The sequence below is a fragment of the Parasteatoda tepidariorum genome, chromosome 10, assembly GCF_982258835.1.
Source record: "Parasteatoda tepidariorum strain Cologne lab strain chromosome 10, Ptep-v5.0, whole genome shotgun sequence".
Classification (NCBI taxonomy): Eukaryota; Metazoa; Arthropoda; class Arachnida; order Araneae; family Theridiidae; genus Parasteatoda; species Parasteatoda tepidariorum.
The window spans coordinates 102,397,456-102,417,613 of record NC_141764.1 but is presented as its reverse complement, the minus strand read 5'-3'; the positions used below and the strand labels follow the sequence as shown (position 1 = coordinate 102,417,613).

Sequence of the window (20,158 nt, the reverse complement as noted above, 5' to 3'; positions counted from 1 at the left end):
TAATTATAATAATTTTAGAAAAGGTTTTGTAAAGTCAATTTTCTTAAAATAAATGCTCGAAATCCTCTTAATTACTTTGATTTTACAGTATTTAAGAAATCAATGGCTAAAGCATGAAATAATTACTGCTGATTCGCATAATTTTAATATTAGATCATATTAAACTTTCAAATTCTATTATTAAAATTGTTGCAATTTTTAGAAAAATTTTATTATTATAAAAGTTTTAAAAAATCATCACTTTCAAAAAAAATGAAAATTTTTTTTTTTTTTTTAGTATACAATACACCATTTCAACTATTGTGTTATTATAAATTGTTAAAATATAATTTTGTACAGTGTATAATGTATTAAAGTATGCAGAAAAATGAAAAATAATCGATTTTTGAAATAGTAAATGATGTTCGAGCTCATTTGTTTTATTTATTTATTTTTTTGTATTTATTTTAATGCACAAAAATTAAATAAATAAAAATTCTACTTATTTTCATACTAAATATCAATGCATTTATTTATTTTTTAACTGTAATTAATTCAGACAAAAACATTTTTATGTTATTATTGTAAAATATATTATTATTATCAAAGCAATATAAACTTTTATTATGTTTCCACTTGAGAATCCCACAATGTTTATAAGTGAAGGAAAAAAGTTTTAAAAATATTGTAAAGATTCATTAAAAAGAAAAGAAAAGAAAAAAAGAAACATCAGAAATAAAAATTGTGAATGAATTTCCGTAAAATAATATTACTAATTATTTCGCTTTTGTTACGTTGAATATGTTATCAAGCACGTGAAACGGAAAATAAATAAATAAACAGTTCCTTAAGTGATACTCCTTTACATCGCACTTTTTAGTGTTCCAAAGCAGTTAAAAGTCCCTAACATCATTTTCAACACACTCTTTTCCCTCATCTGCTTCCCCTATTGCTGAAGAACAAAATTATTTTCTTATCTTTAACTACCGCACCTGCTCGACCCCACCCTTTTTTCCATTTTGACAGTTTGGATGAAATGACGTTGGGTGAAATGACGGTGGAACCAGCAATTGTTTACTGAGCAATGGTCCATACACCTTTATTTCCTGGGTAAGGAGATAATCGCAACCTTTCTTGTGAAGTAAATAAACATTACTACGTGTTGCAACAAAAAAGTATTTTGAACATGCAATATGAAATAAATATATTTCACTCTTTGTCTTTTTGCGTATACAATGCCAAATTTCCCCCTTTGCTATTAATGTATTTTTGAAACATTATGTAGAATGGGAATACTACTTTGTATTATCACTTATGATTTATTAAATAAGAAGGTATTTTAAACAAAATCGAAAAATTTCATTTGATGAATATTAATTAATAAACAAATTAATCCTTTATTCGAGTTCATTTAGAAATTTTTGAACCTAGCTGAAATTAAAAACAAAAGATTGCATTATCCAACCTAATGCGTCCTGTCTAATAGTAATAATAATGATTTCTGACGCAATCAGAAGCTGTTTAAAAGGAAATACTTCGGGTTGAGAGAATAATGACTTACCTGAGCTGAACAGGAAGTGTTGAACAGCGTCGTATTTTTCGGAAATCATGTGCGCCATAGCTGGTTTCTCTGACATTCCGGCTATATTTAGATCTAAAAAAAAAAATCATTATTAAAAAAATCATGATTCTACTGAATTGGATCCTACGGTAAATGAAACGTAACGTAAATTGTCTGTTTGAAATATAGGAAAAGTCTGCTTAGGGACCTATAGGTGCTATTAAGCTAGATTACACTGAGATGTAAAAAAAGTTGAACCCTGACTTCATTCAAGAAGTTTCTTTTATAAAATAACAGAACATGATTCTAGTTTTCACACCCTTCTCCTAAACCGATTTCTGAGCGGGGACAGCTTTCTTTCCTTATGTGTTCATCACTTTTCGATACTTTAAATGTTTATGTACATGAAAAACAAAAATTTACTTAGCAACATAGAATGTGAGACAATATATAACTTGTTAACAATATGTAACTTTATATCGTGTAAGAGTACAAATTGCAAGCGGTTTTTTTTTTCATTTTATCTCTTTCTAATTTTTAAAAAAAAAAAAAAAAAAAAAAAAAAAAAAAAAAAAAAAACATGTTATGATTTTTAGGCAATATCTAATCTCTTTCTTGTTTTTTTTTTTTTTAAATTTTATTTATTCATTTTTTCTACCTTTGGCATCAAATGAAGGGCGAACTTTTAAAATAAAGATGAGAAAGGAGAAATAAAATTTTCTGCAACAATGGAAAAACCTCCATTAATTAAAGCAAAAGGAAGTGAAATAAAGTCGCTAAGAAATTAATTAAAATTCGCAACAATTAGAATCTCGAAAAAAAAAACTGTTGTGAAGCACATGAAGGAAAATAGACTTTCAACGCGTCAAATTTCAACTCTGTTGCTGCAGGCTGTAGATCACATCACCTGGTATTTTTTACTCCGAGATTAACAGTTGATAATTCTTGAGCTAATAATCGAATAACAACATGCTGTTGTACTACTTGGACAATTTTCTACATAGTTTTGTCATTTCAATTTTCAATGTCTTATAATGTTTCCTCAGAAAAAAAAAATTTGAAGTAAAGTTGAACACCCGTTGCTTACGATTTTTTTTTAGAGAAAGATTTTGGAATACGTGGCAATGAACAAGAAAATACTGATTTTATTTTAACTTTCCTTTTGTGCTTATTCGGTAGTTTTATTTGACCGCGGTATCGAAAAGCTATGTCGTATCTGTTATAAATCTAGAACAATTTGTGCTAGAAAGTTGGAGATGACTACAAGCAGCAATTTTAGACCCTGGTCTGAAAAATGGTTCAATTTTAAATAGTTTGATCTGGAAAGATTTTTAAAAAAAAGCTTTTTTTTTGTGCATTAGTTCAGCATTTGGCATCCTTATAAACTTAACTGTTTAGGAGTTAAGTGCAAGAATTCTTTTTTACAAACTCAATGATCAACGTGAATTAGTGACGTCACCAAAATAGTGTTTCTAAAGTTATCTGAAGCCACGAGTTTATTTTGTTCATAGTTAAGCTTTTAAAACGTTTTTCTACAGAATAAAGAAAAACAAGCATAAATGGCCAAAGTTAATGAAGAGATTCATTTTAGGGAACCATAAAATAATTTCTATATATTTTTGACGCCTATGAATGTTTGTTAATATTTTATTTTAGTGTATTATTTCGTAATGCTCTAATCGGAGCTGCAGAGCCGATACTTAAAATGTTACAGCTCCAACTTATTTAAAATTTCCACTGAATTTCAGGAAAGTATTAATTATAATAAAAATGAGATTTCGTACGTTTACGTTAGCTTCGGTACTCTCCCGTACGCAAGATTGAAGCAAACTGCGCATGCTTGCATTTATTTTAGATGCTTACGTATCTTTACGTTACATTAACGTGATTCACGCTACAAAGCTGCAAGCACGCTGTTTAATAACTGTTAGATATTGTTTTCCGTTTAACCCTGCCTTTGAACTAAAAACATGGAATACGAATTTGAAGAAATGTATTGATGAAATTTAGAAATGAATCGCGTGATCATACAATATTCAATAAAAGAAATTCATTCAATAAAAAAATAATTTTATTAGTTTCTGTTTAATATTATAAATGTCTAATTGCACTAGTTTCATTGGAAACTCGATATATTTTCGCCATTTCAAAATTACAAATTATATTTATTTTAACTATACAATTTAGTTAAAAGAAGTTAAATGATCAATAGATGCTCAATAATATTTTATTATTATTAATAATAATAATAAGCTGCATTCTTTATCGCCGAATTCATCAAAATATATGATCTACCTAATTTTTCTGTTCACAAATCCGCAGTTTTAGGTAGAGCAAGGCATCTTGAATCATTTGCCACAGATTTAAAGAAATAGTTTACATGTATTGTAAATGTTTATATTGATTTTGTAGTCAAGTTAAAATAATATTCTACTACGATAGCGTTTTTAACTTACTGATTTTTGCAAAATCTCTTATTTTCACTTACGTAAGTTTGATATTTTTTCCACGGACGCATGCGCATCTGAACAGAATTGATGCATGCGCACTAGAAAATTTACGTACCGGAGAGTACGGTAGATAACGTAAATTTGCGAAATCTCCCTATTGTCATATTTTATGTGACGTTGCTATATTAGTATTTTTTATTTAGCAAATAATTTAATTGCTGTCTTAGTTCAAAAATCCTTTACCTTTTGTCTCTGACTACTCTGTTAATAGTTAAGTAGATAAACATGTTTATAGCGCTCTAGAAGTGTTTAAAATTATTTCCTTCATAATTTAATCTCCCATTTTTAATGAATTTGCTTGAAAAAATACCAAGCAACGTAATAAAGGTACGAATACTTCTGTACAATAATTATAAATCGGCTTTTACAATTTATGCCCAAACCAACTATGGTCACTAATTGCCATTTTTATAATTTCAAATACTTGAGCTAGTATTTTAAACTTTAAGCAAATGATTTTAGGTTAAACAAAAGTAGTTTATTTCTCTCAGTTTGAAATGTTTTCTTTAAAACTTTAAAGATAAGTTGATAAAAAAATATAATTCTAATTAAATATCTTCTAATGAGCGAATTTTTATAATAGTTGATTTTAAATATGCTAATAATTAGTACTAACAATTAGTTATATTAAGGACCAAACAAACGTGTTTTTCCTGAAGTTTTTTTTTCTTTTGACAGATTTTTTTTTATCACTAGATTTTGCGGTTTACCCTAGTCCTGAGAAATATGCCCGGAAATCAGTCGAAAAATCGGGCCCCTTAAAGTTAATTTTTCTTTTTGCGTTAACGAATCAAAAACTTTTGTACACATTGATAAAACTTGTTAATTCAATGATAATTTAATGTAAAAAACAATTTTTATTATTTATTGATTATTTTATTTAATAATAAGTCGGAAAATTTTCACTTGTTCAGTATATAAAATCATTGTAAACTATGTAATGTCAAAATAAAATATTTGCGCGAAAATCGGCCGAATAGATTACAGGACACCGGATTTTAAATATACGACCTTTTTGATATTTTAAAGACCTAATTGAGCCATTGCATTCTAATTTTTTTTATTTTATTACTTAAAACTACATAGTTTAAAACGATGTACAAAAAATATAAGTTGCAATTTAAAATTGTTTCGAATTATTATTAAAAAAAATAATATTAAACTAATTATTGAAAAAAAATTATCTTTTCCACTGTAAATTATCTTTCCCATGGAATTATATTTGGATAAATTGATTCGTTGATTGTGTTCAAAAATTATTTTAATTCGTTTGAATAATTCCCGAGATTTGGCGAAAAAGTGAGATTAACATTAAGACTATTAAGATTGCAATTGGCCCAGGATCTAATCCTTGTGATGGCTGATCGATACGACTTTTTCCCCCAACTCACACCCACCGCAGTGCTGATATAAAATGTACTCGAGGTCATGGTATCATTCGTTTGCAGTCTAGCTAACTGTTAGAGGATCTCGTAATTCCCCCCACCCCATGTAACGCAAATGTGGATAAGTTTCTTCAAAAAGTTCTCCACGAAGACTAGGCTGCCCAAATTCTTGATCTAGAAGGTTTTCTAGCGTTCTAGGGTGGATTCAAAATTGCCAAAATGATGCGGAGTTGATTGTCGTAAATTCAAAATCGGGTCGGTTGCTCAATGCAGGTTCTAGAATGAAATCGCAAGTGATCCTACATCTACTAAGAAAAGGTTTCTAGGAAAAAATGTATATAATTCTTTTAGCCTCGTGTTTTTAAGTAAAACTCAAAGCAGTTTTCGTCTGGCTAAAAAATAATATTTTCTCATCGCTAATTGATATTTTAGATACATTTTGTGCTACAACAAATTCAAACGCCGTATGAAAAAGGGTCTTTATTTTATGCGATATTTAGCAAATTTAATTTAATGTTTCGCGAACCTGCTGTTGATATACAATCATGTAGCATCATTTTTTAGTTTTCATTTAGTTTTACAGATAGAGATACATTTTCTCAAGTAGCAAGTTTTTAATTCCTATTTTTAGAGTTTCACAAACTCTAAAAATATATTCTAATATTTATCAGAAATTATAAAAATGAATACTACTAAAATATGAAGTGAAATACGTTAGATACATGAACACTATATGAATACAACAATAAACTTACTATTCTCCTAGGTTCAGCTCCTCTCTGAATAGCCTTGAAATGCGGACACACTTTCTTTTCGTGGGAACTTATATATATTATCTAACCCCCTTCTTCCTTTATCTCTATCATTAGTGTATCACCTTCGAGAAAAAAAAAAGAGGAAACAACGTTTTATTTTTTTCAACACCCGTGTAATATTAGCTGGTAGTGTTTAGCATTAACAAGGAAAGAAAACTAATAAATTTTTCTATTTTATATTATTTATGTTGGATTCATTTTTCAGAGAAACTAATGAAAGTTTAAAATTTAAAAAAAAAATGGATGTTGATATCTTTTTAAGAATAATTTTTTTTTGTGGGCAGAAAGGGGAGAGAAACAACATATTTGGACAATGTTTCGAATATACTTTTAAATTCGAATAGTTATGGCTCATACTTATTTTTAGAGTTCGTGAAATTTATCATGAAATTAAGGCGGTCCTAAAGTGGATTCTAGCCTCAAACTTGAAAACTAGATGGCGCTGAAAATCACACCCCGCCTCAGGCTAAGATCTAGTTTAGCCTTTCCCAAAATGATTCTAACTCATAGTTGATTGGCTACCTCAAAAAGAGCTATTCTACCTTTTAACAGTTTCTAGATGTAAATAAATCAATGTATCGCAATGATGTATATTGATGTAAATATGTAAAGAACGACTTCTAGTATCGTAAAACAAATAATCTTAGATTAATAAATGAAATGAATTTAACTGGAGAATTTAATTTACACTTCAGTTTAAAATGCTTTTTAATAAAATATGAGCTGAAACACCATAAATTATTAGTAATTATTTATTCATGTTTGCATGAACCAGTTTGTTACTCTAAAACATTATCCTAAAACAAAAATTTTTTATGCTTTATTCGACAACAAATATTCAGTTTGAAAAATGCGAGGAAGTTATCTAATATTTGCAATTTTATGTGCTTAAGAAATTAAATACATCGGAAATATGTTAGTTTCTTTCCTTTGAAATAACTTCAATGTTTTTCATAAGTGAACATTCACACTTGAATATATGTTTAAATTGATTGCTGACATTGTCTGGGCATGAATATGTTGTCAAATTGATATCTCTTATTCATAATGACTAGTATAAATACATAACTCTTGCTTATGCTCAGCTGCAGTCACAGGGATCTTTTAACTTTAGAGCAAACGTTTCTATTCTATAAAGTAATTGTTAAAAATAATTGCGGAATTTCTACAAACTACTGTTTTTTTTTTTTTTTTGCACTACTCTTTTTTTTTTTCTTTTGAAAAAACACATTATGCTACAAAGTACACAAAAAGTAGCAATTATTGTACATAGTTTCACTACTTGTAGTACATTACTTCAGATCTCTGTTATTTCCCTATAAAAATTAGGTAAATATTGTTAACCCATGTTTATTGACAGGTAGTGGTTTGTTATTTATAACTGATTGGAATATATTTCTATAATGTAGATATGATTTCTTTCTACGTATCATTTATTGAATAAATAACTTCTCAATTTATTGGTAATATTATTTAATATTTTTGCTTTTCCTTATCAGTCTTTCATGAAAAGAACATTTTTTGATATTTAGTTTTTTTTAAAAAAATTCTGCTTATTAAAGCTTTGGGGAAGCTTTTCTGCTATTTGAGTGTTTTTGTGTATATTGTGCAGCTGCAATAAAGTTATAGTGTCCAATGATACATACAAGGAGATGTTCACAAAAGTGGCATAAACAATAAGACTTTGTTCTGAAGATGGTAAAAACCATGAGAAAATGATTTGTTTTACAAAACAACAAAAACTATGGAAAATCTTACTTTTTTATAGAGTGAAAAAACTATACGAAAACATGGTTTTTCCTAGGACCGTAAAAACTTCATATGGTCAATACTGCTCTGAACCATGCATCTGCACAGAATCTTGCTCTCCCTACAACAATGCGCAATAAATAAAATTGCATCTTGCAAATAAAAGTTGACGAAAAAAGAGCTTTATGCTAATATTTTTCTAAACGTTTGTGTTAGGGCACCTCATAATGAATAAAATATGCTGATTATTTTAGCCTTTGGTAATTATAAAATAAATTTCTTTAAAATAGATTGTGTAGATAATTGCTTATATTTTCTTTCTTTTTAATGAAAAAAACTATCTTATGAACCAAATGATGCAATGCAATAAATTTTTATTTATTTTTTGAACATTTGTTATAAACTTTAAAAATATTTGTTCTCATGTTAGGTAAAGGAATATATTAAGTACAGAGTGTCTTTTAAATGTACAGAGAGTTCTTTTAAGCGGTTTTAGTTCTACTACTTTTAAGCATTGTTCGACAACAAATTTATGGCTTAAGGACCAAATGTATGGCATTTGAGAAATAATTACCCTTTAATTTTTTCAGGCAATTACACATATTTTTATATTTTTTAATCAAACTTCCTTGTTACAGATTTAATAAATAATATAAATTTTTCACCTAAGTAACCTAATAGAATATAATTAAATTTAAGAATATAATAAAAAGTAGCCTTACAAAATGTAATTAAATGTAAAAAAATCTATTAGGTGCTTTTGTAATAAATATGTAAAACACAAGTTTGTTCATTTAATGATTGAAATGAATGATATAATGTTATTTTTTGTAATTGTATATATGCTCTGATACCTTAATAGATTATTTTTGAAAAATCGCTTGCATGCATAAATAACAAATGATGCATTTTTTAAACTAAGCTAGATAACATTAAATTTACATAAAAAATTATGTTTCATGCCGTAACCACTCTCCTTTCCTAAGATATATGGGTTATTTAAATAAAATTTTAAAGCCATAGTCATATCGACAAAATTTCATAAGATTCATCTTTATTTTGATGAAGAAAAAAAAATTCTAAAAAAAAATTTAATTTCACAATAAATTAAGATTACATTACACATATCTGTAAAAAGTAATTTTTAAGATATGGAAAAAAAAAAGAATCATATTTTTCAGTTAGTTGGCTATCTGTTGATCACAAAAGTACACAAGTATTACAAGTGGTGAACTTCAACATCTTTTTTTCCTGTGGTTTTTTATAAAAGAGTTTCATATTTTAATCTAAAATAATCACCCTTTCAAAAAAAAGAAGAAAAAAAATGAAAAATACATAAGTTAACAATCGAAATCGAATGAGTTTCAAAAAGGAAAATTTTTAAAATTTATTCAAATAATAGAAAGTAAGAGGACACTGTCTCAAAAAATCATTAAGTTTTTCAACCCTTAAAATCAGTTAGGTTAATAAAACTAATATTTTCCAGTCGGTGTCATTAACAAATCAACGAGGCTGCTTTAGAGATTTCAAGTAATCAAACTGTTTTAAAAGAAAAAAAATCTGATTTTTCTTAAATAAAAAATATTTTCCTCGTTTAATCATAAAAAACCATTCTAATTTCATACTATTTTATTTTCATGTGGACATAAAAGTAGAATAAATGCCTATTTTTGACCCTCGTAAGATAAGAAACTTAATTCCCACATATATTATTAGAAATGCGAGGAACGTTCTTTGATGAAGTTAATCGAAAGAAGTAAGGTTGAGGGATTTTCGGTGGAGATCAAAGTTATTTACGAAAGTGGTACGCCCTGTTTTTTTGTGTACCAAAAATTGAATTATTTCCTTCGGTTTAAAAAAAAGACTTTTTTAAAGAATATTTTATTTCTTTCTTTTTCAGTTTTGTATCTGATAGGTCGTTCATGAAGGAAATAGGTTATATTTCAATTAACAACAGAATGTAGATAAATTGTGCTCGAGGCATTTTGAAATAATTATACAATATGGACATTTTAGCTTGTCTTAAATGTGTGGTCTTAAATTTCGATTTACCATAAATATCAACTGAGAGAAGGATTCTGATTGTAACGGTCAGAAAACGAAGAATACTTGTATTATCATCTAATAAAATTTCTGAACTCTAGCTGCAGGGAAAGTGATAGGAATTCCGATTGCGAGAAGCCATATATAAGTCTTTTGACAGATAAAATATGTAAAAGCGTACACGTTATCAGTTCTTTAAAAAAGTTCTTCTTTACAGGTTTTTGGTTTTTCTTAAAATTGATACACTGATTTGTAATCAAAAAATTAAATTGATTTATAGTTGTACTTTTAAACCTAGTGTGCACATAAGTTGAATAGAAATTATGTTTTTTTTTAAATTTTTAATGCGTAATTGTACCCTTAAATTTTCAATTTAAAAACTGACACCGAATTAAGTGCATATCAGTTTCTACAAAAATAAAAGAAATGAAAAGTTATGTTTCGCATTTATTAATTTTATAAACTATGTAGTACAAGTAGTCAAAAAAAAAGAAAGAAAAAAATTTATTCTTTTAGACGTTAGTCACTCACTTCGAACAAACCACTTTCGTAATATATTTCTATTAACGGCGAACATTTATCCCACAATTTTTAAAAACGATTCGCCCCACATTTTTTATTTTAGATCTGATTAAATATATTTTCCCAATTTTAGCCTACTTGTTTTTAAGATATTTACTTTATTTTCCAAGTTGTAAATTATTTATTTAAAATTTTTAAGTTTTTTTTTGGATTCTCTTATAGAAATTTTATAACTCATTAGTTTGATTGAAAAGTTGTTCAAAATCTAACACAGTTCTGATTATTACTAAATATATAGAAAACATAGATTAATTAGGCTAAGGCTGGAAGTAGAAATGTAATCGCTTCGGCTAGAGCTCCTAAAACTTAAAAGAACTTAAAGAAATTATAATTTTTTTCTGAATAATTTAAAGGAATCGCGTCAACCACTTATATATTTGTTATTTAATCATCTAATTGTGAGTCAATGGACGCTATTAACACACTCTATTACAACTTGTCGAATAAATCATACGTTACATTCAAATTAAACAAAAATAGGATAATTCGTTTCAAATTAAATTTATTGTGCAAATGGGTTGAAAGAATAATTTCTAGTTTCAGGGAATAGGGACATAATTACACTTCTCCCTCAGTGTTATTGTTCAAAAACAGGTTTTTTTACAGACATTCCACCCCACTTCCTCTGACCTCGAGGATGCTACTTACCAAGAAATTTACCTCGAGCAAAGCTCATATTCTTTTCGTTCCTGTGTTGAACATAAAAAAGCTACCTAAAAGTACCTAGAACTTAGATTATTCGCGTGAAAGTTTTCAATAAATCAAGGATTCTTTCTTTACACAATTTTTTTCCAATAAAACTTTAATAGAAAATATAATAATTTTTGTAAAAACAATTAAATAAACTATCTTAATAATTGAGTGTTAGGGTTTTAATAAGTCAAGTACAAAATTTTTTGCAAAGCCTTATAATTTAGAACTTCTAATATTTTTCAAATCGATATATAACTTAAAGTTTCGGTGTCTTTTAGTTCCAATGCTAATCGGTGGCGTAACTAACTAGTGGAGAACAAGATAGGACTCCTATCCCTGAGCACCAATATCTTGAAAATGATTAAAATTAAATTATAGACTAAAATGCTCTTTTTTAAAAGTTTAATTTGCTAATTATAAGCCTCATAACTTCTTCAAATTTCTATTTTCTTTACCAAAAAATTGAACAAGATGTTTATTATTATTGATGTTTATTTTGCATGAAGAGCATTTTCTATTATTATTTTTTACAAATTGGTAATATATTCAATGGAAAATGTCTTTAGGAAAACCGCATATCGTTCAATAAAAAATATCAAAGTATAATATAAGAACTACAACAGTATAATATACACTGTTAAATTTTAAACTAAATCGAATTAAAATTGATAAAGTTACTTAAGAATCACTGTGTAAAGCTGCAACATTTTATTCAAAGAAAAATTTAAAAAATAATTACAATTGCGTTTTATTTAAGTTTTAACCATAAGTAGAGCAAAAACTTAATTTGGCCTTGGATGCCCAGTTAGTAAAAGTTCATACGCTGGTATTTTATTAATTTCACAAAATCATATGACTCATTGAAACTAGCTTGCGTACAGCCGAGAAAATCTTTTATTATGTATTTAGATTTTTCGGAATAAAAGATACAAAATCAAATTTTGCTCAAGCCGTAATTTCTACATGAAGTAAAGATAATAAATAAAATTTTATTTCATTTACGCTAAAAATGCATTTAAATTTTTGACGTGGCATTTTATTATAAATTTTTATAATGCTATTTGCTGCTGTAAAAATTACAATCCAAATATTTATATATATATCTGTGTGTACACACTATTTTTAAAAATTAAGTTAAAGCAAATTTAACAAAAATGAATTTATAAACTGCCAAATTAAACGGTTTTTGCAAATAATCTGTAATGGAAATTAATTTTTCATGTAACGCTTTAGAGCAGGGTTTCTTAACCTGTGGTTCATGGACCCCTTAGGGGTCCATGTGTCATACTTTGGGGGTCCACCGACTATTTTTAAGACGATTGGATCAATAATATTTAAATAACATTGATCTTTTTTTTTCTTCTAAAAGATGAAAATACATACATATTTGAAACTAGGCGATTGAGATACCCCAAATTCAGTGCGGACCCTCTAATATCCCTGTCATATTTTTAACATTCGCCACCAACCGACTTTCAGTTTGCAGCAGCAGGGCAACCCCCTGATTACGTCCGATTTGTTATTTTTATAATCCTCTATCAACCCCTCATTTTTTATGAGCCGTCCCTTTGCTCTTTTCTCTTAGATATGCCAGCAATCCTCCATAATGTGAGGAAAAGAACATTCGCAAACCATAAAAAAAATTTACATTTTCAAAAACACAAAGTAGCCTTCGAATTTTATTTCAATTGAAAATAAAGTAAAGTAAAAATAATTAATGATTTTTGCAATAATTTTTTTTACAGGGGGTGGTCTGTGACTTCTTAAAATTTTTTAAAAAGGGTCCATTATACCAAAAAGGTTAAGAAACACTGCTTTAGAGTTTTCAACGCTAATCACATATTATGTATCCTTAGCTTCCGAGCTAAAACAATTTTGCCAATTCTAGTGTTTAATTTTTTAAGAAAATCTCTAGCTCACAAGTTATTTTCATTTAAATTCTGTAAAATATATTTTTATTCAAACTTTCTGGGTGTTCTTTGATGTTTTCTAATGTACTAATGTTTGCTAAAAATTAAGTAAAAAAGATATTTTTATTGTGGATTTGAAGTTAATATTATGTTTAAAAAAAAGTATCGAATTTTTATAAAAAATACAATAACGTACAAAATCTCGATTAAGTATAAAAACGGAATTAATTATCAATGGAAAAAAAACAACTCTTTTCTTTTATCACCGAAAGGTTTATTATTATTAATAACTGAATTAAATTGCGATCGAAATTTATACTACTTTCCGACTAGCTACAGTACTCGTATCTCTTCCGGAGCTCCTGAGCTAATTGACAAAACAAATCGTTCCCTGATCACAGCAGAGTTTATTACCATTTTATCTGCAAATAGAACAATCACCACTAAATATCTTGAACTCCTTCTGAGAACCAAAGTGCTCTAAATGCAACCATTATTCTATTGACAAAACAAGCTGCGTTATCTCCTAGATCATTGGTACCCAAACTTTTTTGTCTCGTAGACCCCTGCTTACCTGATATTAATTTTTTGTAAATTCATCAACTTCAAATGTATTTTTGACAGCTGGTATAGTGCTACTTACTGTGACAGATATAAATTTTTAACTGTAGAGAAGTGTAGTGTGAAAAACTTAAGAAAAAACACATGTTAATTTTATACATTTATTAATTAAATTCAAATTAAAACGAGTCAAATTAAAATGTATTATCTGTTACATAAAATAACTAAGCAATAAATAAATGCTTTTAGAGGGAGGGATGAACCTGATACTTTAATAAGTAATTATCAACATTTGGCATCAGTTTATTAAGGTTTAATCTCAAATCTCATCAGTAAATGACAAGGCCGGATTTAAGCTTGGTGGAGCCCTTATAAGTTCAATTCTATTTCTGTACACCTAAAGTAAACTGTCATTATTTTTTATTGTTGAGTATTAACATTAAATTTTTAAAAAAATTTGATATTACTTTATTGTTAAATATATTAATTGTGATGAGACTATAATGTAGAACCTTTCTTTTATTGCACATATTTTTTGAACGATAGAAAAAAGTTACAACAGAAACAAATTTTAAGCACAGAGTAAAAATTTGGCATGCTGGAAGGGCCACTATATATTTAACAGAGTTTTTTTAAACTTCATTTTGAATATATTTTATTTGCAATTTTTAATGATTTTTTGCTAATTTTTTCTCAATTGTTTTTTCTTTACGGTTCTCAATTGTTCACGACTACCAATGTTTAACTCGGTAGCCTTGTAATTTTGAACCGAAGCCAGAAGACAAGGGAACTGCTGGATCAGTACCCAGAGGTATTTCTTATGAGAACTTGGAGGACTTTGTGACCCCAACAGATTTAACATGCGTCAGTCACCATTTTATACATGGGTATTCTTCTGCCGGCTGGATTCAAACTCCAATTCTCACGAACACGAGTCAAGAGCCCCATCAACCAGGCTACCCCGCTCATATTTTTAATTTATTTTATAACAGTCATTGCACAGCCAACCCAGTTTCGAGTTTACGACTACTAATATTCAAATCAGTAGTCTTGTCAATTCCCAATCCAGCAGTCCCTACACCCTGGAGCAGGTGAGGGCCGTTATATTAATACTGTTTGTAAAAATAAAAAGAACATTTCGTAAGCTGATATTATTTAATTGATGTTTACATTAAAAATATTTCTTCATTACTTTTGCTTTCTTTTTAATTGTTTCAAGTACATTTGTTAAATTTTAGTGCAAGAATAAAAATTGTCATTATTTATGTAAATTTTTGGCTTATATTTTTAAGGATTTATTAAAGGGTCTATTAAATATCAGAGAGAATAAATGTAATACGGGTTTGAATTATCAGCTCGTCTCTTTGTGTATAGTGGCTAGGATGTGCAAGAGCAGCATCCAGTCAAAACGAGCATTCAACATATCAATGAAACACACTAATGCTTTATATCAACTAGTTTTAGATAATTACAATTGTAGAATATGGAATGAATTTTATTATGGAATGGAATGTTTTAAAAGACAACTATCTGTTAATGTTAAACATTTTAATCAACGAAAAAACAGAACCAATATTGGGAATAAATGTATTATTTTTAATTACTGATAAATTTTGTGACAGAAAAAAAATTAAAGCCTGATAGATTTCAGAATTTTAGAAACGCCTTCTAGTTTTACCAATCAAATAAGTTTCGATGTCTTTCATACCACCTGTCTCATTTGTGATTCAACATTATCATTTCTGTTTCGTTCTTACTTAATATTAATATGATTGCGACAGTTAATTTGCTTACCTCTTTTACTACATTTTTCGAGGAGTTTAGAAATACAATATTGAGGATTTTAACTGAAATTTGCTTTTTTTGTATGCCTCTTTCATTACGTCATCATCACATCCACACGCAACTGTCTCCTCTAAATAATGCTATATAAAATGAGTTTGCAAAACAAACGTGTGTAGTTATTTAATTTCATATTGAAAAGTAATTGTTTTTTGAATTGACAATTTCAGTCATTTTAGATATTTTTAAGTGCTATTTAAAACTGCTGCATATCACATGAAAGCATTGAATATATAATTTGTACACTTTTAAAGTAAAACAAAAGGAAAATTCTGATCCTTAGAAACAGATATTAAATAGTCTAATGATCGAATGAAGGGGTTAAAAAAAAAAAAAAAACTTTTTTATCTTTTAAACTAAAAAATTTATTTATAAATAATTTATTAATACTTAAATTGCTTGAAAGATGATATGTTTCATTCTAATGACAATGAAGTTTTTTGTTTTATTCAGTCATTTATTTATATTTATTATGTCCGATAATGCAGAAAAGAAGCATTTTGGGCTTCTGAGGGCCCTTGTCATCTCGGGGCCCCAAGCTACAGCTTATACGTAAATCCGGCCTTGGTAAATGATGTCCAGTCTGTTTCTTTCTTTTTTTGTTAGGAGATTAGCAATTAAATTAGAAATGTTTTAAAGCATTAAGCTAATGCATTACTATATTATTTCATATTTTTAACGAAAGCTGCTTATTATTTCTTGTAACAGCATATTCCATTATTCAATATTATGAATATTTCGTTTTTTTGTTTTTTATACTTATTATTTAAAAGATAAATACAGAAAGCATCACTATTAAAGTAACTTAAAAAATTATTAAATTAAAGATATTAAAATATGAAAAAATTATCAGTTTGTGAAACTAACAAATCTTCTCTTTTTTTTTAAACTTCAATTTATTTTAAACGATTCATTTCGCAACAAGTCACTACTCACAATTATGTGAACCAAATAAATAATTAGGTGATCAGCAAATGTAGTCGAATACGGAATAAATTATTCGGAAAATCAATAAAACAATATGTTTGTTTCGTGTCCTAATTTTTTTTAAAGTACCAATTTTTCTTTACTTAAAGAAAAATAAAATAAAACTCTTTTTGGATTGTATAAAAAGTATCAAAGTCAAAACTTATCTTAATAATTACTATATTAATATAAATTTGAGGTCCACTTTTATTTTCGATGTTGAGCTGGAATAAAAGATTTTTACTGATGTAACGAATGTTTGAATTAGAGTTGTACCATATCCTAAAATTTTACTGGGTTTGAGTACCCCATAAATAAAGAAAAGAAAAGAGAGACTTTGCAGTGAACGAGCCATTAGACAATGCCAACCTTCATCTATCAAAAGGTATCTCAAAATTGAATCAAGTTATCATGTCTTACATATAAGTGAATTGATGTTAAGAAATAGTAGTGGTAGTTACGCCACAATTCATCCCCTCTGTATTTGTGAAAGACCAGGAGAGCTGGATTAAGGTCACCAGGTTTTGAGCTTTAGCCATGAGAGTTGTATTAAGTTCATGGCTGTGTGTAGTGAATCGATGTTTAATAATCATATTGGTAGTTACACCACATGTTTTTAATAAATTTTGTGATTTAAGTCTGTTATTAAACACACCAAAATAAAATTTATAATTTTAGTTCCAAATTGCATAACCTAAGGTAAAAATATAAATAGAGACAAGTTTCCTAATATAGTGAAGATTTCATGGAGAGGAGGAGAGGGAATCCATCAAAGCTAAAAAATAATCATTTCACAAAAAAAAAAATATTCAATTTAAATATAAAAAAAAAAAAAATTTCAACAATTTCAGTTCAATTGTTACAACGTTGATCAAGACATAAAAAGTACATCCTAAGAAATGAGATTAGAAATATGATTTTCATAACCATATAACATATATTTTTGGTCTCAATTCCTTTAATTTAAGGAAAACATTTTAATTTAACTCATCATTTTGGGTAAAAATAAGGTAAATATTTTGAATAAGAGGTAAAAACAATTTACCATGGCAAATAATTTTAATAAAATGTTTCTGATGGTCAATTGAGCTAATACAAAAAAAAAAAAAAGTCAACTAAATTTCTGGACTGCATTTCATAATTAGTGGTTACATTTAAAACTTTTGTTACATTTAAAAGAATAAAGTTTTTTTTTTTTTTTTTAAAATAAAAACGTAAAATAATTGCCAAAGGAAGTAAAATTTTAAATTATATAAAAACAGGAAGACTGAAAAAGAATTTCGTAGTTCGAACACAAAACCTAACTTTCGTCACTATTTGTATAATAACATTTACAGGATTTAGATTGGTCATTTTATTCAACCATATCACTATAGAAAATTACTTTGAAAAAAGTAGTAAAGAATATTTGCAGAATTCTAATGCAAAGAGTGTTAATTTAAACCTCTTTAGGCTTTGATCGAACTGCTGCAGAATTTTTAAAGTTTTTGCTATCAGATAAACAACACTAAATATGTATAATGGTTATTAAACAACAAATTATTTAACATTATTATTTATATATGGTACAATTTGAAGGTTTCATGGAGCTTTTATTAACAAATACTAGTATCTTTTTACATTTATCAGTTAATTTTTGACATCAAATAATTTACATACATTTGTTTCCTTTTTGTTACTTTAGATACGACTTTTAATATTGATAAAATCAAAATTTAAAAAAACTTAACAACACTGTGAATATAGGGATAAATTCTGCATTAAAATTTTTATTTTTTCTCAAATGAATGTCTCAAGAAAAAAAAGAATCATGCCAATCCTGAATAAAACTGAAGTTATATAATCGAAACTATCGAAAATAGATAAACTTTTTTTAAACATTTTCTTAATCAGATGGAATGAAAAAAAAGGTAAAAAAGTCATCTGCAAAAGCACTGGTAATACAATTCTATTCTACCATTTAGCAAAACTATAAAACATCAGTCATTATTAGACAATTGTGTTTCTTTTAAAAACTGATATTTTAAAATTGAAGCAATAATCAACATTTATAGACTGCATGTTTTAATATTAATTGATATTAATAAAAAACAAAGGCTTTCAAACTGAAGGTATTCAAATTATAATTTGACAAAATTAAATTTAACCTATCTTATATAAAAGGGTTTTAATAATCTTAGTTGGACGAAAATAAAAGTATTATTCGAATTTCAAAAGCACAAACAGAATAATCATAAATTTTTAATACATTCAATTAAATGCTACTGCTTTAATGTCACTTATTTTGAAGGATATACTTATACAAAAATCTTCTATATTACATTTAAAAATGTAAATACTTTCAAATATTTTTTTATAGTCATATACATGGTTAATTTGAAAAACCAAGGGCTGAAGGCACAAAAATCACGCAGTGTGTACTCTACTCAATGCCATTATTTCAAAGGAAGTGTGTATACCTTGCTTATGTAGAAAATTTCTTTTAATAGGGTGCAGTAGGAATGCATACAGGAGCATGGCATACTGTCGTTTGATTGTTTTTGTTATGATAATAATAAATTAAGCATTTTTTATTAATGCAAAATTGCTTAAATTTTTTCCAATATTCAGCTATATAATATAATTTAAATATAATAAAATTTAAATGGGCAAAAAATTAATAAATGTATGTTTATGCATAAGGTAACAACTCTTTATTATTATAATAAACTTTAAATTATGTTATAAAATAAACAAATAAATAAAAAGAGTGAAACCACTGTAACCAGGTCCTAGTTAAAATTAGTTGCAGTTAAAATAAATTGCAAAAGTTCAACATGCTATTTTCAGAAGAAGAAAAAAGAAAGATCATATTTATAAAATTTGTAAATTTTAGTTCTCTCAAATTGCAAAATTTGCCATCACAATACTGCTTTTTGAATAAATAAAATACTCAAAAGTAAAGCTATATTTTTTAGTTAAATTATCCGTACTCAAAACTCTATTAGATGCTTTTGAAGAAAAAATGCTTGCAAATTTTAAAATTCTTTTGAGAAATTCCAGTTAGTCCAATTCCAGTGCCATCAGCACTTAATACACAAAAAGTGAATTCAACACTTTAATCGTTATATATATATTTTTAAAAAATTATTAATAATAGGTCATTAATTAACAGGATCATCTATTTTATTTGATAATAATAATTTCCAAATAATTCAAGAATGAAATTGATTTTTCTAACATTAAATACAATTTTTTAAACTTCCGATTCTTGAGAAAACAAAAAAATATTGAGCTCTTATTCGTTTAGAAAATATAACGATTTTGATAGAAATATTTTAGTAGCGTATAAATATTAGTAAAACTAACTAGCAGATAATTTTATTTTGAGACATTTGCCAGAAATTTCAACAGAGTATGTAGATTAAATTATTCTTATGTCTCTAAGTTTTAACATAAGAAATACGATGTTTTAACACCTTTGCATCTAGATTTCCAACGATTTTTCTTTGGTTCAACTTTCAAGTTTATTTCGAATTTAAATGTGAAGAAACAACATAAATGAAAGCTACGTGATATCAAT

At 27.2% G+C, this 20,158-nt stretch overlaps 1 protein-coding gene across 1 annotated transcript in view; it reads right to left on the bottom strand.

Annotated features, from left to right (window-relative positions):
• The window catches only part of LOC107443298 (very long chain fatty acid elongase 4), a 270,628-nt gene that overhangs the window by 44,281 nt on the left and 206,189 nt on the right, over window positions 1-20,158 (bottom strand). The window contains exon 2 of the mRNA XM_087153530.1: window positions 1,541-1,633. Within this exon, the coding sequence (XP_087009656.1) occupies window positions 1,541-1,616 (76 nt within the window). The 5' untranslated portion in view covers window positions 1,617-1,633. The remainder of the gene's footprint in view (window positions 1-1,540; window positions 1,634-20,158) is intronic.